This window comes from Primulina huaijiensis, unplaced genomic scaffold, assembly GCF_012295235.1.
Source record: "Primulina huaijiensis isolate GDHJ02 unplaced genomic scaffold, ASM1229523v2 scaffold37281, whole genome shotgun sequence".
NCBI lineage: Eukaryota > Viridiplantae > Streptophyta > Magnoliopsida > Lamiales > Gesneriaceae > Primulina > Primulina huaijiensis.
In genome coordinates, this window is record NW_027358705.1 from 151,290 (window position 1) to 173,915 (window position 22,626).

At 35.4% G+C, this 22,626-nt stretch overlaps 3 protein-coding genes across 8 annotated transcripts; all 3 read left to right on the forward strand.

Annotated features, from left to right (window-relative positions):
- Positions 1-51: 51 nt before the first annotated feature.
- LOC140968597 (uncharacterized) lies at positions 52-5,013 on the forward strand. Its single transcript, XM_073429612.1, has 4 exons — positions 52-440; positions 1,558-1,707; positions 1,917-1,988; positions 3,968-5,013. Exons 1-4 carry the CDS (start codon positions 228-230, stop codon positions 4,637-4,639), a joined length of 1,107 nt encoding a protein of 368 aa, XP_073285713.1. The 5' UTR covers positions 52-227; the 3' UTR covers positions 4,640-5,013.
- A 1,403-nt stretch (positions 5,014-6,416) lies between these two features.
- LOC140968475 (uncharacterized) lies at positions 6,417-14,742 on the forward strand. 6 transcript variants are annotated; one of them, XM_073429435.1, is made up of 17 exons: positions 6,417-6,657; positions 8,458-8,579; positions 8,672-8,760; positions 8,857-8,892; positions 9,062-9,155; positions 9,530-9,572; positions 9,657-9,754; positions 10,905-10,969; positions 11,061-11,557; positions 11,643-11,730; positions 11,820-11,921; positions 12,241-12,809; positions 13,033-13,171; positions 13,250-13,318; positions 13,403-13,522; positions 14,223-14,347; positions 14,427-14,742. In XM_073429435.1, the coding sequence occupies exons 1-16, from the start codon at positions 6,437-6,439 to the stop codon at positions 14,334-14,336; spliced, it is 2,466 nt and encodes an 821-aa protein (XP_073285536.1). In that variant the 5' UTR covers positions 6,417-6,436; the 3' UTR covers positions 14,337-14,347; positions 14,427-14,742. The 6 variants fall into 6 exon arrangements, with proteins under 6 accessions (XP_073285536.1, XP_073285537.1, XP_073285535.1 ...); XM_073429436.1 differs by having other exon boundaries at positions 14,439-14,742; XM_073429434.1 differs by having other exon boundaries at positions 14,223-14,742.
- Positions 14,743-21,071: 6,329 nt separating this feature from the next.
- Positions 21,072-22,185, forward strand: LOC140968553 (protein LURP-one-related 8-like). Its single transcript, XM_073429562.1, has 2 exons — positions 21,072-21,402; positions 21,660-22,185. The coding sequence occupies exons 1-2, from the start codon at positions 21,118-21,120 to the stop codon at positions 22,035-22,037; spliced, it is 663 nt and encodes a 220-aa protein (XP_073285663.1). The 5' UTR covers positions 21,072-21,117; the 3' UTR covers positions 22,038-22,185.
- Positions 22,186-22,626: the final 441 nt, after the last annotated feature.

The following is a 22,626-nucleotide window of genomic DNA, read 5'->3' on the forward strand; positions in this document are numbered from 1 at the left end:
ATAAATATATTCTTTTAAAAAAATAAATAAATATATGATCCGGAAGAAAGATTCTGCGTCTGTCTCCCTCCAAGTTCTAACCATTGATCCAAAAGAATAAGACAGGTTCTCTCTCTTCTTCAACTCTCAAAAGAAAAAGTCGTTGACACCATTAAAACGCCGACACAGAACGCAAAACGGAATTGAATCAAAATAGGGTTTCCTCATGTGTAAAATGCACAGAATCTATGGTTGCAATCAATCCATCAGCCCCGAAATTTAGCGATATTAATCGCCAGCCCGAGTGCAATCTGATGCTGAGCTACCGATATCTGCCGCAAAGCCCCGTACTTTCAACTTCGAGCCATAGATTTAGAGCTTTGAAATTCGCCGCCAAATCGGCTTTTCCTCACTCGTGGAGCTTTCCTGTGTCTGAAGCTCATCGCAGGTTCCCAACCAAGGTGAATTATTTGTGAAGATGTAACCTTTGCTTTACTGTGTTTGGAAATTTTTGTTTGCTGGAGGATTTATGTGCGCGTGGTTGATTTCAGATGTGTGAAATCGGAAGGTTAAGTATGGATATGAGCTGAGATTTTATAGCCAACTACGTATTTATTTATGTACTTCTATATTTACTGAATTTTATTATTATTAGTATTATTATTAATGGATAGCTTTAAGTGCCTTGAATTCGTTTAGTTTCCTGAATTTTCTATTTAATTGACTTAGCCGTAAGAATTGCATTTAATCCATGAGAGCACAAGCTACTAGCCACTCTGCATTTATCAACAGTTTATTGTAAAGAATATGGGATATGTAACATTTTCCACCCCTGGAGTAGGGTGGCATCCACCGAGCTTATTCGGGATGGCTTTCCACTGAGCTATTGCTATTTGTTTTGGTGCGCTCATCTTAATCTGTCCCATAATTTGAAGACAGTTTCTTATTACCGATGCTGATCAAATGATAACCCTTTCTTGGGTCGTAATTTCTGCTCCATCTACTCTCAACAAGAGCACCAATGTTAAGCTTTAACTCAAGAAGAATCCAAATTTCAAAAGACAGCTTCTAAATAGGAGAATCTCTTAAGTTTAATAGTCATTCTACATTTCATTGTGGAGCCAATGTGGACATCTGATGAAATCACGCACATGATCATCAAAATGCTTGTGTATGCATGTGTTTATGATCTGTGATTATGAATAAGAATGCACTTAGAGCTGGTTTTAGTTAATTATTGTTTTATTTATGTAAAATTTGGATTAATATTAGCTCTAAAAATCCAGTGGTTGATCAAATATGATTGTCATAGGCCTATCTGCATTAATATAGGATATATTTTTAGATAGAGAAAAACCATTCTTCCAGGTTGACTAAAAGGGTCAGCATCTTTCTTGGAGCTTATAATTATTTTAAACTTACAATCTTTCTTAATGTGCATCACCTGGTTATCATAATTTTTATATTTTTCGTTTGGCATAAGTATCGTTTGTATGCTACAGTGCGATTCTCAAGTATGAAGAATATCACGGACCTTTTCATACAGTGTTTTGATGAATTGGTTATTTTTGTATTTAGAAGTGGAAAATCTCATGCTTTCGGCATGAAGAATTTTTATCTGGCTCCCCAAACCCTGATTCGGACGAGAAAATCCCACACGAGTCGGAGAAATCAAAAATTAGCAAACCAAATATTGAAAAAAGAAATTGGGCAACAAATCATAGAGAGGTAAGAATATCGTTCCTTTGTTTGGCTGTTCCTGAGGTTTGCTATCTTGTTCCTGTTGCTGCTTATTTACCATGGGCCATGAGAACTTGCATAATATGACTTGCCATTTCTCATTGTTCTAGATTAAACAAATGGTTGTTTGAGCATACCGTGGAACATGAAAAACACAGTAAGGGTGTGACCATGGATTCATTGTTTTTCTTTTGCAGGCTGTAGATGCACTGTTAAAGGTGATTGGGAGACGGTGGACTGTACCATGGACTGCAGAGACCATTCTTCAAGTAAGATTCTTTTCCCACTTGTGATAATGTCATCTTTGAAAAATGACAGTTGTCTATTGCTTTGCCATTGCCTAGCTGCAAGAGGGTACATTGTATATCCAAGTTTTAGTATAAAAAAATCAGCTTTGGGTATTGTTGTCACGCCCCGAGACGGGGTTTGGTTGACACCGGCGTTGCTCTCAAATTTACATTCGAAAACAACAAGCCTCAGAAGTACAGAATTCAGAAACCAGTCTTTTATTCATAATAATGAATATTCAATGTCTGATACAACTCCATTAATAACGTTTTACAGCGAAAATGTAAAACCAGAAATACAATGTCTGAACAGATACAGCGGAATATAACATATAAATCAGAACTGAGAACAACGATCTTCATCACCAGCCCCAAAATTGAATCTGCTCTTCTTCTTCTAACTTTTCTTCCTCGTTCTTATCTGAGATGGGTTTGGTGGGTGAGTGATATGGTTGTCACTCAGTAAGCAGGGGCGGGAATAACTCCGAGTTTTCAAACACCATTTTTACAGAAACAACAATATAATAATATACAGAAAACTCTTGTTTCCAGAACAGGAATCAGAATTCAGAAATCACAATATTCAGAACAGAAATCAGAATTAGTAAGCACTGAGAACGTTAGTGAATTTCATGGCTAAACTGATATCAGTCCCCTATATGTTCTCTCCTCTAAGGGGTGAGGCCAGAATCAGAATCAGAATCAGAATTCAGAAATGTTCAGAATATATATTCTTACCATTAGTTCACTAGTGAGTTTCAGTGCTTCAAAATCATATATCAGAAATTAAACATACAGAAATTGTGCGTTAAAACAGAATTATCAAACTGATTTCAAGATACTTATATATAAGACTTACCGTAATTTGCTAGAGTTTCGGTTGAAGTCTACTGGAAATCTTGTTGTTCTCGCTACTGGATTTTACAGCTCAAACAAGGCACTCTCTTAGCTCGAAAATTTAAGTAATACTCTCAAGATTTGTGTAACACCAAATCAGAGACTTGAGGGTGTTATTTATAGGCCAAAATCTGACTGTTAGCCTCCCTATTAATGACCATAATCTGCCATTAACAGCCTTTATTCCGTGTTAATGCTTCAGTTACAAGTCTAAGCTGAACCAGTAACTGTCTGCTGGAATTCGCTCTTCTGCTGCTGGATTCTGTCTGCTGGATTCTAATCTGCTAAAAAATATCAGCTTCTGAAATAATAGCTTCTGCTGGAAAAATACCATCTTCTGAATTATTGAGTGCCACTGGAATTGTTAACTTCTGCTGGAATTTCAGGTTCTCACAATTGTGATATTTGAATTCTCCTGAGAGAACATGATGCTCCAGATATACTCTGTGGTTTGTTGCTTGAGTTTTATTTGCAAGAACTAGTTGGCTGCGTATAAGATACAATTAATTTGGTATTCCGCGATAAATTTGTGATTTTTCCATTTGATTATAAACTTTATCTGTTGTAATATCTGGATCTTTATTCTTTTCCATTGATTGCAAAAGTATGAATTGAGACAGCTAACTTTGGTACATAGGATTTCATTAAAGTTATCAATTGATACTATGATTTAAAGAATAACTGTCTTTTGACGAGCCTAATTATTTTAGGGCACTGGCTTACAAATTTGTTAGCCTCTGCCAAGAATTTTGCTCTACGAAATTTTATTTGATACGATAAATTGCAGTGAACAATGATTGATTGAAGCTTGCTTCTTCACAAACTCTCTTACTAGAGTACTTGTAGTATTTCAAATTGATAAGTTCTGATGGTTCGACAGAGATTCCCTTGGATTATTGTATTATTACTTTTGTCTCCTCAGCCGACAAGGTTGCTTCAGCGTTGAATAATATAATTGCAAATTGACGCCAAATCAGTGATACTGGGATTCATAATTTAATATGTATTTAGGATAGTGTTCTGTTTAGAATGGAACAATGTAGTGAAACTTTCTGGTGATGCAGGTTACACTTTTTTGGATTATGTCATTCTGGTTCATTGGTTCGTGGATGATTCCATTTGCTGCACATATTACGGGCTTCAGCAGAGAATCGCTGACCTTCAGAGGGCAAGCTTTGTTCAGCCTTCTAACAGACGTAACCGAAGGCCTAGCTGGAATTTTAATCCTTTACCGCTCTTTGTCTCGATTCCGTCCCCTCTCGTCGGATTGGTTTAGATTTACCCTTAAAGGAAAATGGCTATTTGATGTTTTGCTTGGGTGTTCCATGTTCCCATTAGTGAACCGTCTCTCTCAGTTCAACCTCGATCTATTACCACCAGTTCTGCCTTCCACACCCCTCACTCTCTCTAGTGTCGAGCAGTCTATAATGGCACGTGATCCAATTGCAATGGCTCTTTATGCACTAGTACTTGTCGTGTGTGCTCCTCTCTGGGAAGAGATCGTATTCCGAGGCTTTCTTCTACCTTCTTTGACTAAATACATGCCAGTGTGGTGCTCCGTTTTAGTCAGTTCAGCAGCCTTTGCTCTGGCACATTTTAACGTACAAAGAATGTTGCCGCTGATATTTCTCGGGGTTGTGATGGGTGTAACTTATACGAGGTCAAGAAATCTATTACCCTCCATGCTCTTGCACAGTCTGTGGAATGGCTTTGTATTCCTGGATTTAATGAAATGAAAGAACTGTTTTTTGTTTCATATGCTAATCCATACTCTATATAGTCTTTCGCCTGGGATCCTTGAGAAAAGATGAACAGATAATCAATCCGTTATGGAGGCGATTATTGGGCTACGGCTCTCTTCGAATTATATGGGCTCATTTGCAAACGATCATGATCAAGATACCCGAAGTTGGATGGATTCAGTCGAGATAATCGACCATTTAAGTTATGGCTCGGTGAAGGGTCGAGCCAGAAGATTATTTGGATAAGACTGTATTCTGTGTATTCATCAGTGTAGTGACTGCATCTGTTATATATTGTTTCATTGCTTTTCTCTGTGGCTGAAGAAACGAGATTATTTATGGAGAAAAGCAGGAACTTATACCGTAAATTGTCATTGAAATAGTAGCTCAAAAATATGATAGTAATCAAGGACTGTTTAAATTCTTATAACCCAATTCCGAAATAATAGCCAACTATGTAAACATTTAGTATTCGATTAAAACATATTTTAATAAAATTACAATAAAACGTCGATAATTGATTAAAACCTGCTTCTTTCTCGCTGTTAAGCAAGTGTGGTTGAAAATAACTAAATAAATTGGATATTTGTTGGTTCACAAACTATCATGAAAACCAAAAAGACGAAGGCACGCAAGATCCCCAAAAAGATATCCAGACTGATTGGATATGCAAGCGCGGCGCAGAAGACCACGAAACAGTGGAGTTTATGCATTGATTTTGTACCACGTCCATCCTTCTGAGGCAGCCATCTGGTGCATAATTTATCTATTCTTTTGCCACGCCGTCCTATACTTATACGCCACCCGTCATCAAAGCAACGGTCATACTTTATATATATTTTTACAACACAATAGACTATTCCATAAATAAAAAGTAAAACACTATATATATACAAAAAGAGTACGAGAATTTTATTAAGGAATCGCTAGTGTATAAAAGTAAAAACAACCCACCATTTCGGAGCGAGATGTGCCGACCCGTCACTTAGATAGTGTCAGAGCATTACCAACTCAATTTGTCAATTTGACGAGACTCGTTTATGATTAATAAAAAAATTATTGTAAACATTATAAATTTGAAACCGTCTCCTTAATTTTAATTTTTAATCTTTATTTATCTTAGATTAATCAAATCATTAAATAAAATATCATTTTTTAATGATTCAAAATTATATTTTATGTAAAATTATTATTATTTATTTGTTAAATACTATTGTTATCCTAATAAAAAAAATTAATCATCAAATTATTATTCCAATCGAGTCAAACGAACTTAACCTACTTTAATTTTCACGCCAATTAAACCTATGAGCTGACTGGATGCGGAGAATAAATCAACGTGTCATCGTATTACGACAACGGCTACTCGGCGCAAATCCTAGCCGTTCGAAGGTATCACGTCACACTCTGTAGTGGGTCCCACACCACCCGCCATTTAAGTTTCAGAAAGCCTGATAAAGGGTGGAAAACCGTTGATAAATGTATAACCACCGCCTTCCGCCACCACCGGTACTCTGACTCAACTGTCCGTCCGCCGTCTAATAACGCTTACACCGCCAAATGAACGAGTTGTAAAACGGCGTCGCCTGCTTGCTGTGTTTCCGGAATCCACTACTTTTAATTCACGTCCTCTATCGTTAATTGGTTATTCCTACGAGGAATTATAAGTTCACATTTACGCGACCCTGTTTTAGTGCAAGACGTGGAAAGAATTGCTCGGTGAAATTTTTTTTCTGGCGCTGGTTTTTTGGTCTTGTTTGAAATTTTGTGGAGCGTGAGAGTTTCTGAGAAATGGAATCGAAACATATGTTAATGTCGGCTTTGGGAGTGGGGATAGGAGTAGGAGTGGGTATTGGTTTGGCTTCGGGATCTGAAACCGTCAGCAGATGGGCCGGTGGGGCTTCGACGTATGCCCGTGTTACGCCGCATGTAATGGAGCAGGAGATGTTAAGTCTCATCGTTGACGGAAGAGATAGCAATGTCACCTTCGATCAGTTTCCGTACTACCTAAGGTTGATTTAGTAGATCGTTGTCCTTTATGTTTACATTTTCCCAATCATGTTTCAGCCGGAAAAAGGAGAACACTGATTAAGTAACCGAATTTGATTTGCTTTTTTTGTTTGTTTGTTATTCTGACATAAATACAAATATGTGGACTACTTTTTATGCTTTCTATTTCAACTGACACGAAATGGAAGCCACGGTCTGTGTACTGTGAAAATAGATTCTTATGAAATTATGTCCATAACTGTTTATGGCCATCGCTTCGTATTCTGGCACTATGGCTGGATTTTGTAGTGTTTCTCCTCATCAAGTGATATTTCCAATATATGGGTTTTTGCCAATGAAGAGCTAATTTCTACTGCATTTTCCATTTATTTTAACTGTGAACTTTGTTTGCTTGTGTAACTTCGGTAGGCTGACTAAATTCACTTTTTATATTTGCTTTTCACGCGCTGGGGCCATGTTTATTATGATCATCTGGGGCAAATGGTGGCATGTCGCCAAGTTTCGGGTATAGAAAAATACGAGGTTGGCTGGAGAAGGTTTTTCTGTATGTAACTATCATGAGAAAATAATTGCTCTATCCAATTAATTCTGGTCCCTCTTGGGCAACCCACTTTCTATTCTATGGGTAAATCCTGTTTTTTTCTTCTATTTATTAGTTAATACTTCTTTATTTGTCGAAAAATTGTATAGCTGTGTTTTCGTTTTACGTTATTATAGTATGCTGGAATATAGTCTTTGACATTGTAAGAGCCCCGTTTTCTGCCCAAGTTGGCAGTGATCTACCGATTCACCTGCTTTCTTGAGTAACAGTGTAGGCACCGTTCATCTGATAGAGTTGGAACGGTTTGAGTTCTTTTGCAGTATATTACTGATATAATTAGAAAAAAGTAGGTAGCTTGAATTCCTGATCTTTGGTGTCTGCCCTCGTTTATAATGTGCCAAATTATATAATGCTGGGTTGTGGCAAATATCAACATAAAGCATGTTATGTAAGGACATGGCCTGCATGGTCATAACTCATATCATAATCATACTGCCTTACTTCTTTGGGAGGTACTCTTGTTCGTCAACCAATGGCTGCATTTCCACCACCCAACAAAACTCTACCTTCTGTTTCGAACCTAGAACATCCTTGATTCCAGATTGGCTCTGCGTAAATGAAGTTAGATGTATCTTTTAATCCAATCCGTTTTTCCATTTATTAGAATGGTAGCTATTTTTGTAAAGGCTCAACCTTTGGTATTTGGATAACCAGCATGAAAGAAATGGTTTCTTATTTTTACAGTATTTTCGTTCGTTTCACTTGAACTCTCTACCTTGTTTTCTTTGAGATTAAGAGAAAATGATAAAAGACGAAAAATTTTGTGAGATTAAACAAAGTGGCGACAATTCGAGTCGTGATTAGTCACATCTCTAGTGATAGTGAGACCATACCTAAAGTCTGTTTCGTTGTGCTGGACCAACTTAGCATTAATAGAAACTCTCTGCTGCTCGTAGCCGCAGCAATTTGAAAGGTTGTAACCGTTGGTATCTGTAGTTCTTTATTGAAAGCTTCCTTTTGTTTAATTTAATGAGACAAAAGTCTAAAGGAAACATGATATGCTATTGTATGGCAGATATGGTGTCCCAAGTCTAACGTCTGTTACGTCTCTTTGATCTGAAATTTTCGGTATCCATTAAATTTAGTTCTTCTCTTTTACTGATAATTTTATATATATATTTTTTATGATTTAAGCATCTTATCTCATTTTAATATTGAAATTTGAGCATGCTGAGATAGTTTTGCCTTTTCATGGTCGCAGTGAGCAAACAAGGGTCTTATTGACTAGTGCAGCTTTTGTTCATTTGAAGAAAGGTGACTTCGCCAAGCACACACGGAATCTCTCTCCTGCAAGTCAAACAATACTGCTTTCTGGACCTGCTGGTAAGCTCTTAAATTGTTCTTAAAGATTTTCATCGTCCCTTTTCTGGTACATGTTGTTGGCCTTATGTGACTGCCTCCTCCATGTTGTTAAGAACTGTATCAGCAAATGCTTGCTAAAGCATTAGCTCGGTATTTCGAAGCCAAGTTGCTGTTGCTAGATGTAACTGATTTTTCTTTAAAGGTAAGTTGAGGAACAATTTGAGTTTTCACTTCTGATGACGTGTAGGCATCATCTTAGATTTTATGTCCATTGATCAATTATTGGTTGGTTTTACAGATTCAGGGCAAGTACGGGAATCCTAATGCAAAAGATGTAAGTTCGTTGAAAATATTCCATCACCGCTGGTCCAATATCAGTACAACAGTTATTTTCCACTTTCAGGATGGAAATAAAACTGGCTTCCAGGCTTTAGTCACAAATTGAGCATAAAAATTTACATTTCCCTTCCGCTAACACCTCTGTTGTAACACCTCTGTTGTAGTCTTTTAAAAGGTCTATATCCGAAACAACATTGGAAAGAATATCTGAATTATTTGGGTCGTTTTCAATTCTTCAACGGGCCGAGGAAGACACGGGTATGTTGCATTATTATGCAAAATATATGTGTTTAAAATATCCCAAATGCACGCAACATATTTCAAGTATGATGCATGTTCTATATCACCTTTTTGCTGATGATCTATGCAAAGTAGAGGCACTATTCCCTGCATCATGGAAAACTTTATTTCCCCCAGCATTTTAAGTTCTTCAAAATAAATAAATTCTCAATCGAGATGGCATCCCGGCATCTTATTAACTACTAAAATATTAACTACTAAAACACTTATCTTTTCAAGGGAAAGTGTTATAATTTGTTGCAAATATTGTATATGTTTCTCTCAATTCCACTTTTCCTCGTGCATTTAGTTACTGTTTTCCATTTTCAATCAATAACTATACTCCCTTTCAGGCAACCTACGCAGGCAAAGCAGTGGAGTTGATCTTGGATCAAAGTGCGTGATATATGCTTTAGTTCAAATTATTAAGTTCTACTCGTCGTGTAAGTTACATTAGTTAACATGCTTCTGTTTATGCAGTGGACACGAAGGCTCGACTGCTGCAAAGCTTCGAAGAAATTTCTCCGCCTCAGCAAACTTGAACGACATTGGTTCAACCAGTGCACCTACGACTTCAGGTCTTAATGATTTTGAAGGATGATAACAGATTATGGTTTCTTTGTCTAGGAACAAATTTCACCAAGATGAAACTTTTGGACAGAAATCTTAATTCGTAAAACCCAACATGCTGTAACGAATAACAATTTAAGAGTGTATATTTAATAGGTGTCTAAGGTGTTCTGTTGTGAAAGTTTTAATGGTCAGATGTGCGTCAGATATGAAGAAGAAAGAATTGAAGGAGCATTTATGCTATTTGAGTGCAAATTGATAATTAGTATTTGCCAAGTTTATAATGAGGCGTGGGGGGGTGGGGGAATGTTGTTCCTTTTGTATGAATGAAATGATGTAGATCTGTGATTGAATTCGGAAACCTAAGATACTCTCTATATCTCTATACTTGTTATATTTAGCTTGAAAGGGGGGGAGGGTGGAGGGGTTTGATATGTTGGTATGACCAACCTCCCTTTTTTTGCCCTTTGATTGTTATTTATTTTACGAAAATGTACATCTATTGCCTTTTGATTGCTGTATGTTTACAAAAATATAATTTTCAAAATTGTTATGTATCTTTTATCTTTTGTATTTTTCTCATTTTACCATTTTTTTTTGGCTTTTCCTTAAAAAAAATTAAAAAAAAACTTTACAGACATGCATTGCGTGCATCAGGGTATTAGTACTAGTTAAGTTAGTCGATTTCAATCAGGCCGAGATTTGAATCTTTCCTCTTACAATAGTGGAAATAGATCGATTGTGATTTGTGAGATGAGTTCTTTTAGTAATCTAATATTTGAAGAATATAGATCATCTTAAAATATGCAACTTTGGGATGTAAGTATTGTCTACAGCTGCTAAATTCTCCTGTGGAAATATCATTGATTTATGGAGCAATTAATAAACACCCTTCACCTTCAAAAATCACTTTATGTGGGTCTCTTTTGTTTTTCCTTACTAATACTGTTTTTAATATTAGGTGCTGATTTAGCCATCAACACCTCCCTAGTCCCTAATCTGAGGTTTTCATGTGTATTAACGCAAGTTCTAGTGAAAATGTCTGAAGCAATGAGTAATTGGGTGTCCTAAAATGCTTGGTTGAGAATTGCTTTGTATGGTTCATGTTTGATATTTCAAGCTCTCTTTTGCCTTAACATTTTTATTTTTTCTTTTCAGCTCCACTCAAGCGTACAAGCAGCTGGTGTTTTGATGATAAGCTTTTCATACAGACACTTTACAAGGTAAAAGTTTCTTACAATGGTCAGTTTAATGCCTTGCTAGCAATCGGACCTGAGAAGGTTCTGTAGTTACAATTTAGTGGTGATCTGACAGGTTCTGATTAAAGTATCAAAAGTCAGTCCGATTGTCCTTTATCTTAGGGATGTCGAGAAACTTCTATGCAAATCGCAGAGAGTTTTTATCTTGTTCCAGAAAATGTTGAAGAAATTGTCTGGATCCATTCTCATCCTAGGTTCAAAAATTGTTGCCCCCGAAAATGATTATAGATTAGTAGATGAGAAGGTATCCTCCGTTTTCTCGTATAACATTGAAATTAGACCCCCAAAAGATGAAAATCGTCTTGTAAGCTGGAATTCTCAGCTGGAGGAGGATATGAAGATGATTCAGTATCAGGACAACAGGAATCACATTATTGAGGTGCTCTCTGCAAATGACCTAGACTGCGATGACCTGGGTTCTATATGTTTGGCTGACACACTAGTTCTTAGTAATTTTATCGAAGAAATTGTGGTGTTAGCTATTTCTTACCATTTGATGAATACCAAGGAACTTGGATACAGAAACGGGAAACTTGTTATATCATCCGCAAGGTGGACTGTTTTCCTCTTAATTCTGTACCTTAAGGTTTATAACCTAGTGAAAATGCCCTGACTTATTTTTTTGCCTTTCAATTAGTTTGTCCCATGGATTGAGTATATTTCAGGAAGGTAAATCTTCTGGAAATAACGCAATAAAGCTTGAAGCCCAAGCTGAAACATCGAAGGTTGGTTATTTTGAATTCATAGATAGTGTTAGTAGTGTTTATATCGGATGGAACATTTTTAGTTGATCACGAGGGGCCCAAAATCGTAGGGTACTTCAGATGGAGAAGCTGTAAGATCAAGGCTAGAAACAACAAGCAAAACTACTGAACATGAAAACAAGAGTGAAGACCAACCGGCTTCAAAAACTCCAGTAAGGCATTTCATTCAGTTCATGTATTCATGTGATTTAGGAGGTTCCTTCTGAAGCTACAAATATTGTTTAATTTATTCCTTTTTTTGCTGATATTGTATTCTGCAAAACAAGGGTCGTTTTAAACGTTTAATGATCCTTGTAAAAGGCAGCATCTTAATATACCTGATGGCATGACTCTCCTGTCCATGGCCTAATTTTATCTATATTTGAATACTGAGCATTTGGCTTGAATTATGTCAGCCATATGTAAATGCAAATTTTGCGTAGTCTCCCTCTCTCTCTCACGTGCAGCACATTCTTTTTTATATTCCACCAGGAAGATCCTCCAGACAATGAATTCGAGAAGCGTATAAGGCCAGAAGTCATACCAGCAAATGAAATTGGGGTGACATTTGCGGACATAGGTGCTCTAGACGAGATCAAAGAATCTCTCCAGGAACTAGTGATGCTTCCTCTTCGACGACCGGACCTTTTTGAAGGAGGCCTTCTGAAGCCATGCCGTGGGATATTGCTTTTTGGACCACCTGGCACAGGGAAGACTATGATGGCCAAGGCAATAGCTAATGAAGCCGGAGCTAGTTTCATTAATGTTTCTATGTCTACTATCACATCTAAGTGGTTCGGTGAAGATGAGAAGAATGTTCGAGCCTTATTTACTCTTGCAGCCAAGGTCGCACCAACAATAATATTCATTGATGAAGTTGACAGTATGCTTGGACAGCGAAATAGAGCCGGGGAGCATGAAGCCATGCGGAAGATAAAGAATGAGTTCATGACTCACTGGGATGGATTATTGTCAAAACCTGGTGAAAGAATACTAGTACTTGCCGCAACAAACAGGCCATTTGATCTTGATGAAGCAATCATTAGACGCTTTGAGAGAAGGTACATACCTATATTTCAAAATTAATCACTGTTTTAAAAATTTACTGGGTTTAGAAGAAAATACCAGGTCAAGGTTCCAGTTTTTTTGTTTTGGTTTCAAATCTTTTAATATCCGTTTCTGTAATTTAAGATACTCAACCTTTATGAGTGCCAATACACAGGTATTAGGTTTTTTCTTATATTACTGCACATTTATTTGAGAATTTTGTTGCTCTTATTGCAGAATCATGGTTGGTTTACCATCTGTGGAGAACAGAGATAAGATCTTAAAGACATTATTGAAGAAAGAGAGAATGGATGAAGGATTAGACTTAAAAGAACTTGCAAGAATGACAGAAGGTTACACCGGAAGTGATTTGAAGGTTTCTTGAGCTGCTTTTGATTTTACTGTATAGATTAATTGTATCTTTTCCATGTCTGACAAAATGTTGATTAAATAGAACTTGTGCATTACTGCTGCGTATCGACCAGTACGAGAGTTAATACAACAGGAGAGGCTAAAAGCTCAGGTAAGATGTTTACTTATTGCAAGCTATTCGTTGTGAATTGGTTTCAGTTTTTTCACAACTTTTCGTATGCTTTTTGTGTCACAGAAAAAGAAAAGTATAGCTGAGGGGGGAAGTGAAGATGTTTCTACTAGATTTGATAACAAGGAAAGAGCAATCAATATCAGGCCACTGAACATGGAAGATTTTAAGGAAGCCAAAAATCAGGTATGGTAGTTCTAAGTTTTCCCTTAAAAAGAACTTTTACCATGTCGTGTAAAATTTGAAAAAAAGCCCCATCAAACATGTTATATACCAAACACGGCTTTCATTGCTGCACGTGCACCTGCCAATGTTGATGGTGCCAAATTTGAGACCCATCAGTAAAGCGAATTTGAAAAACTTGGTTGCGCGTTGCCTATTGTGGAGTTTAAGAAAGTGCATCATGGCAGAACTTGGCGCCTCAGTTTTTTCCTCATCAATCTGATAGAAATTGCCACATAAATTGTATCTTTGTGATTAATTTCCATTAATTTCATATGTTGGTCCTAACATTACTACTGACAGCCATTCATTCTCCAGTCGTCAATCACCCAAGATTTGTGATAGGATTATATTGATAGTCTTATCATTGTTGTTGATAGTATATGAGAAGTGTAAAGCTCCAAAAACTTTTTATATTGTACACGTAAGTTGTTGAATTTGGCAAAGATAGATCTCCCTTTAGATTGTTCTTTGCACACTAGAATTCTTGTTTATTTATTTAGTCTATATTTGTGTTTGCCACTAATAATTTGAAGTTTGGAATGTCGTAAACCATTGATAGGAAGCATCTATTCCAATCTCCAGACATCTTGATGAAGATGAAAAGAGACACTGCGTCCAATTTGTTTTTCATGTGTGATGAACTCTCTCCTTATTGCCACAGGTTGCTGCTAGTTTTGCAGTTGAGGGCTCTATAATGAATGAATTGAAGCAATGGAACGAATGCTATGGTGAAGGTGGTTCGAGGAAAAAGGAACAACTATCCTACTTCCTGTAATACGTGACCAGGTACGGTTTCCACACTGCTACACGTGAATGGATATTGTGTTATGTTTTTCTGGAAGTCTTTTAGGGTATGATTGTGAAGGTGCCATAACAGTGGAAATCCTGGAAAGCACGTCGTTCGAGTCCCAATGTGGATTACTTCTGAAATAAGTAGCCCATTTGCACTTCCACCTGTAAATATGTTGTGAATTATGTTTTTGCAAATGAGTGCTACAAACTGTGTACCAAATATTTGTGTGTGTCTCATATACTCAAGTGCCGCATGGAAGACATATAGATGATATGAAGATACTGACAGCAGAATATGAAATATCAAGTACAGCAGAAACTTTGAAATATCAATGGCTGGTTTTTCTGAATTTACAATTTTGCTTCTATATATATTCTTTTACAATGATCATTGTCTGTTTCTTCATCGCACTCAACTAATGGTTGATCCACAGTATTGTGAATTATTCCTACATCAATTTTTGAGTGACCAAAACATCATTTGAAATTGGAGTCTAAAATGCAACTTACTCTACTGGAAATTCAATAGGTAAACCTTTAGTTATGGGCTAAATTATTGGGTTTGTTCCTTGTTACAAATTAACAACGTGATTATAACCTTCTTGACTCAGGCTTAACTAAATTATTGTACTCGTCTCATTGATATAACCTGTATTTTATAGAATTGTGAGCATAACGAAGAATTGACAATCACATGCACGAGATTAAACTGTGTAGGAAAAAAATTCCAAAAAATATGCACCACACCCATGTTAATCTGGTAAAATTCTCGAGGAGAAATCAAATTATCTGGCGTTTTAGCTCATAGGTCAACCGTAACTAGCGAAATTGCTGAAATAGCAATTGATTAGAAAGCTAAATAGAATTATCGTAATAAATATTCTCAAATTTTGCACTCTTGGTGTTGTGGCACGAGTTATCCGTCAGAATTTATTGGAAATATTTAGTTCTTTATATAGAAAATTGAAATCTAAATGTTTTGTGAATTAACCATTGCAGGTTTCCAACGCTTTAGTATTAACTGTTCTATGAAACATAAATAAACGTGTACAATAATTTGAAATTTCATTCGTTCTTCATTAGCGTCTCAAAATTTCAAAATATGTCGTTATGTTTTCAAGCTCAAGGAAAAAGAAATTACATTTGTTAGTTTTTCAAAAAATTGAGTCACATTCCCATCTTTATTTATTTTCAATTGCCCATCTTTACTCTACTAAAAAAAAAAGGATGGCCAACGAAAACTCTTGATCCGATGAATTTGTCCTAGAATTTTATTTCATCTTTGCCCAACTCCGAAATAAAAAGCAAAAAGAGTTCAAGTGCAGATCGATTGAACCTGCACTTGGATAGGAGTTTTACCTGCTGATGCCAAAGTCATCAATCCCAGCTGCAAAAATCTTCATCACAAAATAAAATCCACTGTCCATCTTCATCCAAGTACTAAAATTTATAAGCCGCTGCTCTATATCATGACCATGTTGAGTGAATCCAAATTTAAATGAATATGGTTTTGGCTGGTCTAATTCAGCTGAAGTAACGTGATTCACCTTGTTAAATTCAAGAACCTCAACTATTAATTCCGCTCCTAGTTGTTGCCCAGATGCGACCTTAAAACTTCCTCGTTTCATCTCTAGTAGAAAGTGAAGAAACGACCATCGGTTGAAATGTATATGAGGAGGTCATTTTCTTAATTAAATAGCTGACCGATGTTATTTTACAAATTTTCCCGATACGTACCGCCTTTAGATCCATTGTTAGCATTTGTAAAGAATTCTGTGACATAGAGATTACTTTCACTAGAGCGAAGACTCTGTAGACAGATTGCATAAATGGTGGTTAAACTAGCTTCTAGCGCATAATTTGCACATTGCGAGCAAGGGATCCAGACCTGTGCTAGATTTAGCTGAGGTAACTGGATCAGCAGTTGAAGCATTTCCTTCTGAGCTTCAGAATTCTGAGGATAACATATTCATTTCCAAAAGGTAAATATTTAGAAAACAGGATCAGGCAAAACTTCAGGAATGTGTTGTGTAATTTGTACCATGTTTTATGAATTTTTGTCTCAACAGATACAAAATTAGTTACATTTCAGATTAGCTGTCTGTGTGTAATTAATTGATCATTACATATGATTTATGACAAGAGTAATCTATCTTGAGAAGAGGAAACAATACATACGGACAAAAAATGAAGGGTGAAAAGAATCACTAAGAGCCTGGTTTTGGGGTCGTATTCAGTTATCCCCACCTTTCACGTTTGTCGACAACTTTCAGGTCAAGGAACATGTAGATGAAAATATCAAGACAATGACAGTAAGCATCATAAATGGAAGAGCCTGAAGTCTTTTATTTTTCTCGATGAATTATTATCATCGTTGGGGGACCTCTAACTTGTTCAATGTATCACTTTCATTTATCAGACATTAAATTATTATTATTCTTATTATTTCTTTGAAATAAATGTCGCACTACTTTCATAAAATCTTCATATGGAAGCTCGCCATTATCGTCCACCGGGTGTGTTTTGTACTAACGGAACACGTCCGGTGTAACATAAAATCTTAGTGTATCTTTCCCATATCCATTATTTATACGGATGTTGAGCCGATAAATGGGCTTATTTATTTATACAATTCTATCTATCTGAATTTTATTTTAGGCCAACTTCTTGTAAATTTGATTCGTATCTATTTGCACAACGCTTTATCTTTTCTCTACGTCAGTGTAAAAACTTTAAAATTATGGTATGTAAGGTGTACCTGATTTGTTAAATAGGTCTAGGAAGGCATCTTAAATTAGAATAATTAATTGGGAATTTTTACATGTTCAAACCCATCGTGTTCAAATTCGTGACACGTACGTTTTCATTGCACGACTACTTTGAATGTAACATTCGTGAAACATTGGTTTCAAACTTTGACCCTTAGGTAAATAATTGGTCTAATTCTTAGCTGTTGGCTTGGCGCATCATTAATTCACGTGGGTCGGTTCATCAGATTGAGATGTATTTGTCTCGACACATTATTGAGATATCTTTCGGGTTCACATTACAATTACATCCTTATCCATCTCATCCACGCTCCATGTTTAATTTTTTTCTTTTCATTTTCTTTATTGGATTTTATGAAATAATCATGAAATTTAGTATCTGGCGAAAAACTTGAAAAATATTACAGAAGCATGTTAAGAAATACCAATTTGGGTGATGGACAGAGTTATTAATTAATTCCATGTATTCAATTTTGCAGGTGTATATATAGTTCCCAAAAAAGGAAAGTTTGTCAAATTAAGTATGATATTACCAAGGTACGCGTGTCCATGCAAGAATTGGAGTAAATCTTTTTGTAGAGTTGTGATTGACCAGCCAAACTCTGAAAAGATTTTGTTGGAAATATGTGCCAATTTCAATGTCATGTCAGCTGTCGGACGCTAAATTCGTTGGCCCTATATTAAAAAAAAAAAAAAAAAAAAAAAAAAAANCGTCAAACTATTACCATAAAAAATAACTTAGTAATGTTTAAATAGTAGAAACTCAGAAGGATCGAGTCGTGGTTGGTTAATCATAATAATTAATCTAGCCGTGTTAGGTTTCCATTTTTGGAATTACTTTTTCATCTTAAAAATTAAAAAGTCTGCAGTAGTATCCATACTTTGTAGGGTAATAACATAATCGTCTCCTAATTGCCATTGTTAGCCAGTAACGTGTAAAAGTTGGATTGTAAAACGGCAATTTTTGGGTAATTTTTCAGTTTTTTACGCTCATTTAATCACGCATGCTCTTCTATGATCAGTCAAATAAATTTCTCGGTAATAAATTCCGTGTATTATAAGGTAGATTGGATGTTAGAAAACATTAGTGGATTACTTCAGGTGGAAAAAGTAAATTAATAGAGAAGGATATTCGAACAAAATTATTTACTTATGTATTTTATATACTAGAGACAACACTGGCACAATAATTATCACTCTCTACCGTTTATTAATGTGTTTTGCAAAAACAAACATTGTGGCTTTATGCTTAAATGGTTTCCTCCATCTCTATTAATGTTTTATCAACAAGTGTCATCTCTCTACCCGGGTTTTTGTACTTAGATCACTTTTGGAATCTTAACATGAACACAAAATTCTGGTTTTGGTACATCTAAATATAATATTTTTTTAATTTTTTTAAGTTAAGCATGCATGATTAAGAGTAGTAATGGAACGATTATGTGAATTGAGAAGTTATCGTGCGTCAAACTGTTGACGTTGTCACTTGATCTGGTTGGCTGGGTGGGATCATAAAAGAATAACATCAGTTTTTAACGAGTAATATTGTCTTAGTTAGGGACATGTACGATGGTAGGGTTTTGTAAGACTCTAAGGGATATGAGACAGCACCAGCATACAGATATGTACCTCTCCGGACTCATAAGCCTAACAACCGACCGATTAGCACTCAAGTAGTGCACTCAGTACTACCACGAGTATAAAGAAATAAAGATGCACATTGGCTAACAGTCATAGTTTTTTGTTTAATGGTAAGCGTTTGATCTTAACAATTGATATCAGAGCGAGGTCATGGGTCGTTTTCCAAGAAGCATTTTTCTATACTTCTTGGAGGATAGTGTTGGATTATACGTGTATGAGTGAGAGTATTATTAGGATGAATGATCTCCTGGTAAGTTCTCATGCATCAAGTTATTGATGTTGTGCCGTTTGATCTGGATGGCTAGGTTAGCTGTAAAATAGTGACGCTAGATCTTAACGGTTAATACGGTCTATGTTGGAGACATGGGCGACAATAGATAACGGTAAGAATGATCTATAAGGAATTTAAGACAACACCAACAGATATATACGTACTTCTCTAGACTCATGACTCTAATAGCCCGACTTATAAGAACTCAAGCAGATGCATTTTATGCTAACATAAATATAAAAAAAATAAAGTTGTGTTTTGACTAATTAACAATCATACTTTTTAATCTAATGGCAAGAGCTTTTTTTAACAAGTTTAAATCCGTTCTCAAGACCACGTTATGTATGATGTAAAATTATCCGCAATAGCACAATCGAAACTTGTTAATTTTTAAGTGGCAAGCTGATTTTGTAAGCTTAACAAGAAGTGACTTGAGTTATAACCTCAACGACGGGGGAATCTATGCTCATCATGTACTGGTTGATTTGTTTTTTATTTTTTATTTTTTATTTTTTATTTTTTATTCTCTCTCTCGTAAGTCCTTACTAAGTTATTCCTATAAATTTGAATTTTCTTTTTTTTATTTAACGATTAATATTTACTTATAGGAATTCAAATTTAAAAATGATAAAATTATAAACTTTAACTATAAATGATACAAGAGTAAAAATAAATAAAAACTGGTACATCAACTTCTTGTTAAAATTCATTTCATAGGAGTTTTTATGTTGAAAAAATACCTGTGCTAAAATATATATGTGTGAATTTTTAATTTGTTGATTACAATAATGTTTCCCTTCTCTAGTATCTACTCGCTAGTAACATAATTAATAACCTTGTTCCCCCTTTTTTCTTACCTGCTGTTAGGTAAACTTATGATGAGTTAATTGTCATGAGGTGGATATTATTTTAAAGAAAAAACATATTTTTTCGCTCAATATTTATCAGTATTCATTATCTTCTATATCACCAAATTTCAGTTTTAGTCTAACTATCAATGTTTTTGTTGTAATTTTAGTCTTTTTTTTTTACTTATTGTAATAATGTTGTGACGATGATGTGACATTGACATGAAGTTGACATGAGCAAGACTATATCTACATGACTCTCGATTAAAAATAACTAAAATTGTCAATAATTTAAATTACATGACTAAGATTGAAATTTAATAACATATATGATTAAAATAACAAAGAAACGAATAGATGAAATCGAAATGCAATTTTATCTATTATTTTATCATGGCTATTTTCATCAGTTACTTTTTAAAAATTATTTGCGTGGAGTTTAAAATTTTCAAACACAATATCTTTTTTGTCGCCCACGAACTTGCTTTAATGGAAGGGGATATTTTACATGAGGAAGCAATTCCGTTGCTTATTAGAATGACTGTAAAGCAAGATTTGTTGTTGTGTTAGTGAAAGTTTGTTTTCCTTTAAAAAAAACAATACCTTTTTTGTTGATGCTGATCGATGAGGAAGAAAGAACTTTGATTTTTAATAGGTTGAATGTGTGTGCTTAATTGATCAACAACAGTGTAAATTAGGCAAAAATTTGTTTGAGACGGTCTCACGGGTCGTATTTTGTGAGACGAATATCTTATCGGATCATCCATGAAAAATATTACTTTTTATGCTAATAGTATTACTTTTTATTTTGAATATCGGCAGAGTTGACTCGTCTTACAGATAAAAATTCGTGAGTCCGTCTCACAAGAGACCTACTCCATAGTAAAATACTCGTAAACGAGTAAAAAGGTAAAATATACGTAGCATGCATGCATAACATCGTAGAAAATGAAAATTTTCAAAATATGAAAGGATGACGTGCCTTTATTTATAAGACCTTCTACGTGTCAGTAAAACAGAGCCAGAATGTTACTAATATATTATTAAAACAATTTAATTTTCTGGTTTCTTCCATCCTTTTCTTTATTTTTAAAAAAAAATTGACTTCGTGGCCCCAGATCGAATACAGTGCATGGACTGTAGTCTTGGCCAATAAATATCCGAACACTTGCGAGTAAAACACAAAAACTTACCCTTCAAACTATTGAAGAAAAATCAGAGGAGAACCACAGAAAAATGCTTCGCTTCTTGAAATCTTTATCGAGAACAGTCCACCAATGTCCAGAAGAATTAGAAGAAGGGATGAAGGATCATAATCATAAGAGTAATTATGATACTGAAGACTGCACAATTTCTCTAACGGTTTGGAGGAAATCACTTGTTTTCAATTGCAACGGATTCACTGTGATTGGATCCGACGGTAATTTAGTGTACAGGGTCGATAATTACAGAGGATGTTCCGACCAAATTGTACTCATGGATGGCACCGGCAACCCCATTTTCACCATTTGTCGTCGCCGGGTAAATAGAAATTTTCTTGATATTTACTTCAAAATTTTGAAACCCAATATAAATATATTATTGCCATTGGTTTGCAATTTTATCTGATTCACTTATAAAAATTTACGTCGGAATATTGTGGATGATCAACCTGAGAGAATCAATCATCTGAAGACCTGGAATTAATTTTAGAGGAAAAGGGTTTTGAGTTCAAGAGATATCTAGTAATTTCAAACAAATCTGACTATATATTTTGATTTGATTTGATTGATTTGCAGAAGCTGAGGCTGGTGGATTGCAGCTGGCTTGTCTATGATGGCGAAGTGGGCAAATCTCGCAACAACTCATCGAGTAAACCTATCTTCTACGTGAGGAAAAACATGAGCATTTTGGAAACAGATTCGAAAGTTCTTGCATACGTTCATGATGGGCTATACGACAAGAAACGTATATACACGATCGAGGGGACGTACACGCATCGCATGTGCAAGATTCTGGATGAATCCAGAAGGGTCGTTGCGGAGATCAAGAGGAAACAAGATGTGGCGGGAGGCGTGTCTTTTGGTTTAGAAGTTTTTGTCTTGAGCGTTAGGCCGGGGTTGGATTCGGGGGTTGCTATGGCTATTGTATCACTACTTGATCAAATGTTTTCTTGATTTTCTTGGGGTTTTTCTCTTTTCAATGGGCATATTCATACACATTGAAGCATACAAGCATAACTTGTGGTTTTTCATTAAATAGATATGATATGTAAACACCCCATTTAGATGCTTTAGTCTTGGTCTTGGATTGAGAGAATAACATTTTTTGTCCAATAAATTTACTTTCAAATTTTTTATTTTTAGTTATATTATTAGTTAGTTCATGATTTTATTCAAATATGATTTTTTTTCAATTTTAGTATTTTTCATTGAGGTGCTGTTGTGCTATTAGACATGTCGTTGATACTTGGCATCACGTCAGAAATTTCAGGTGCTTTGTCAGCAATTCTCGACGCCATATCAGCAATTCGTGTGGAAAATGAATAGAATTGGGGAAAAATGCAACTTATTATATTAATTAGACCTTGAATTGATTAACATGACAAAAAATCGAAATCTGCCAAGTCAATAAACAATTGTTCTTCACGTTTTTTTCAAAATGTAAGGTAAGTGAGTGAGTTTTAAAAATATAATTTAAGTTATACATTTTTTCGTTTCCGAAAGTTTCGGTCGACCATTCTTCTTCTTCTTGTCTTTATTATGA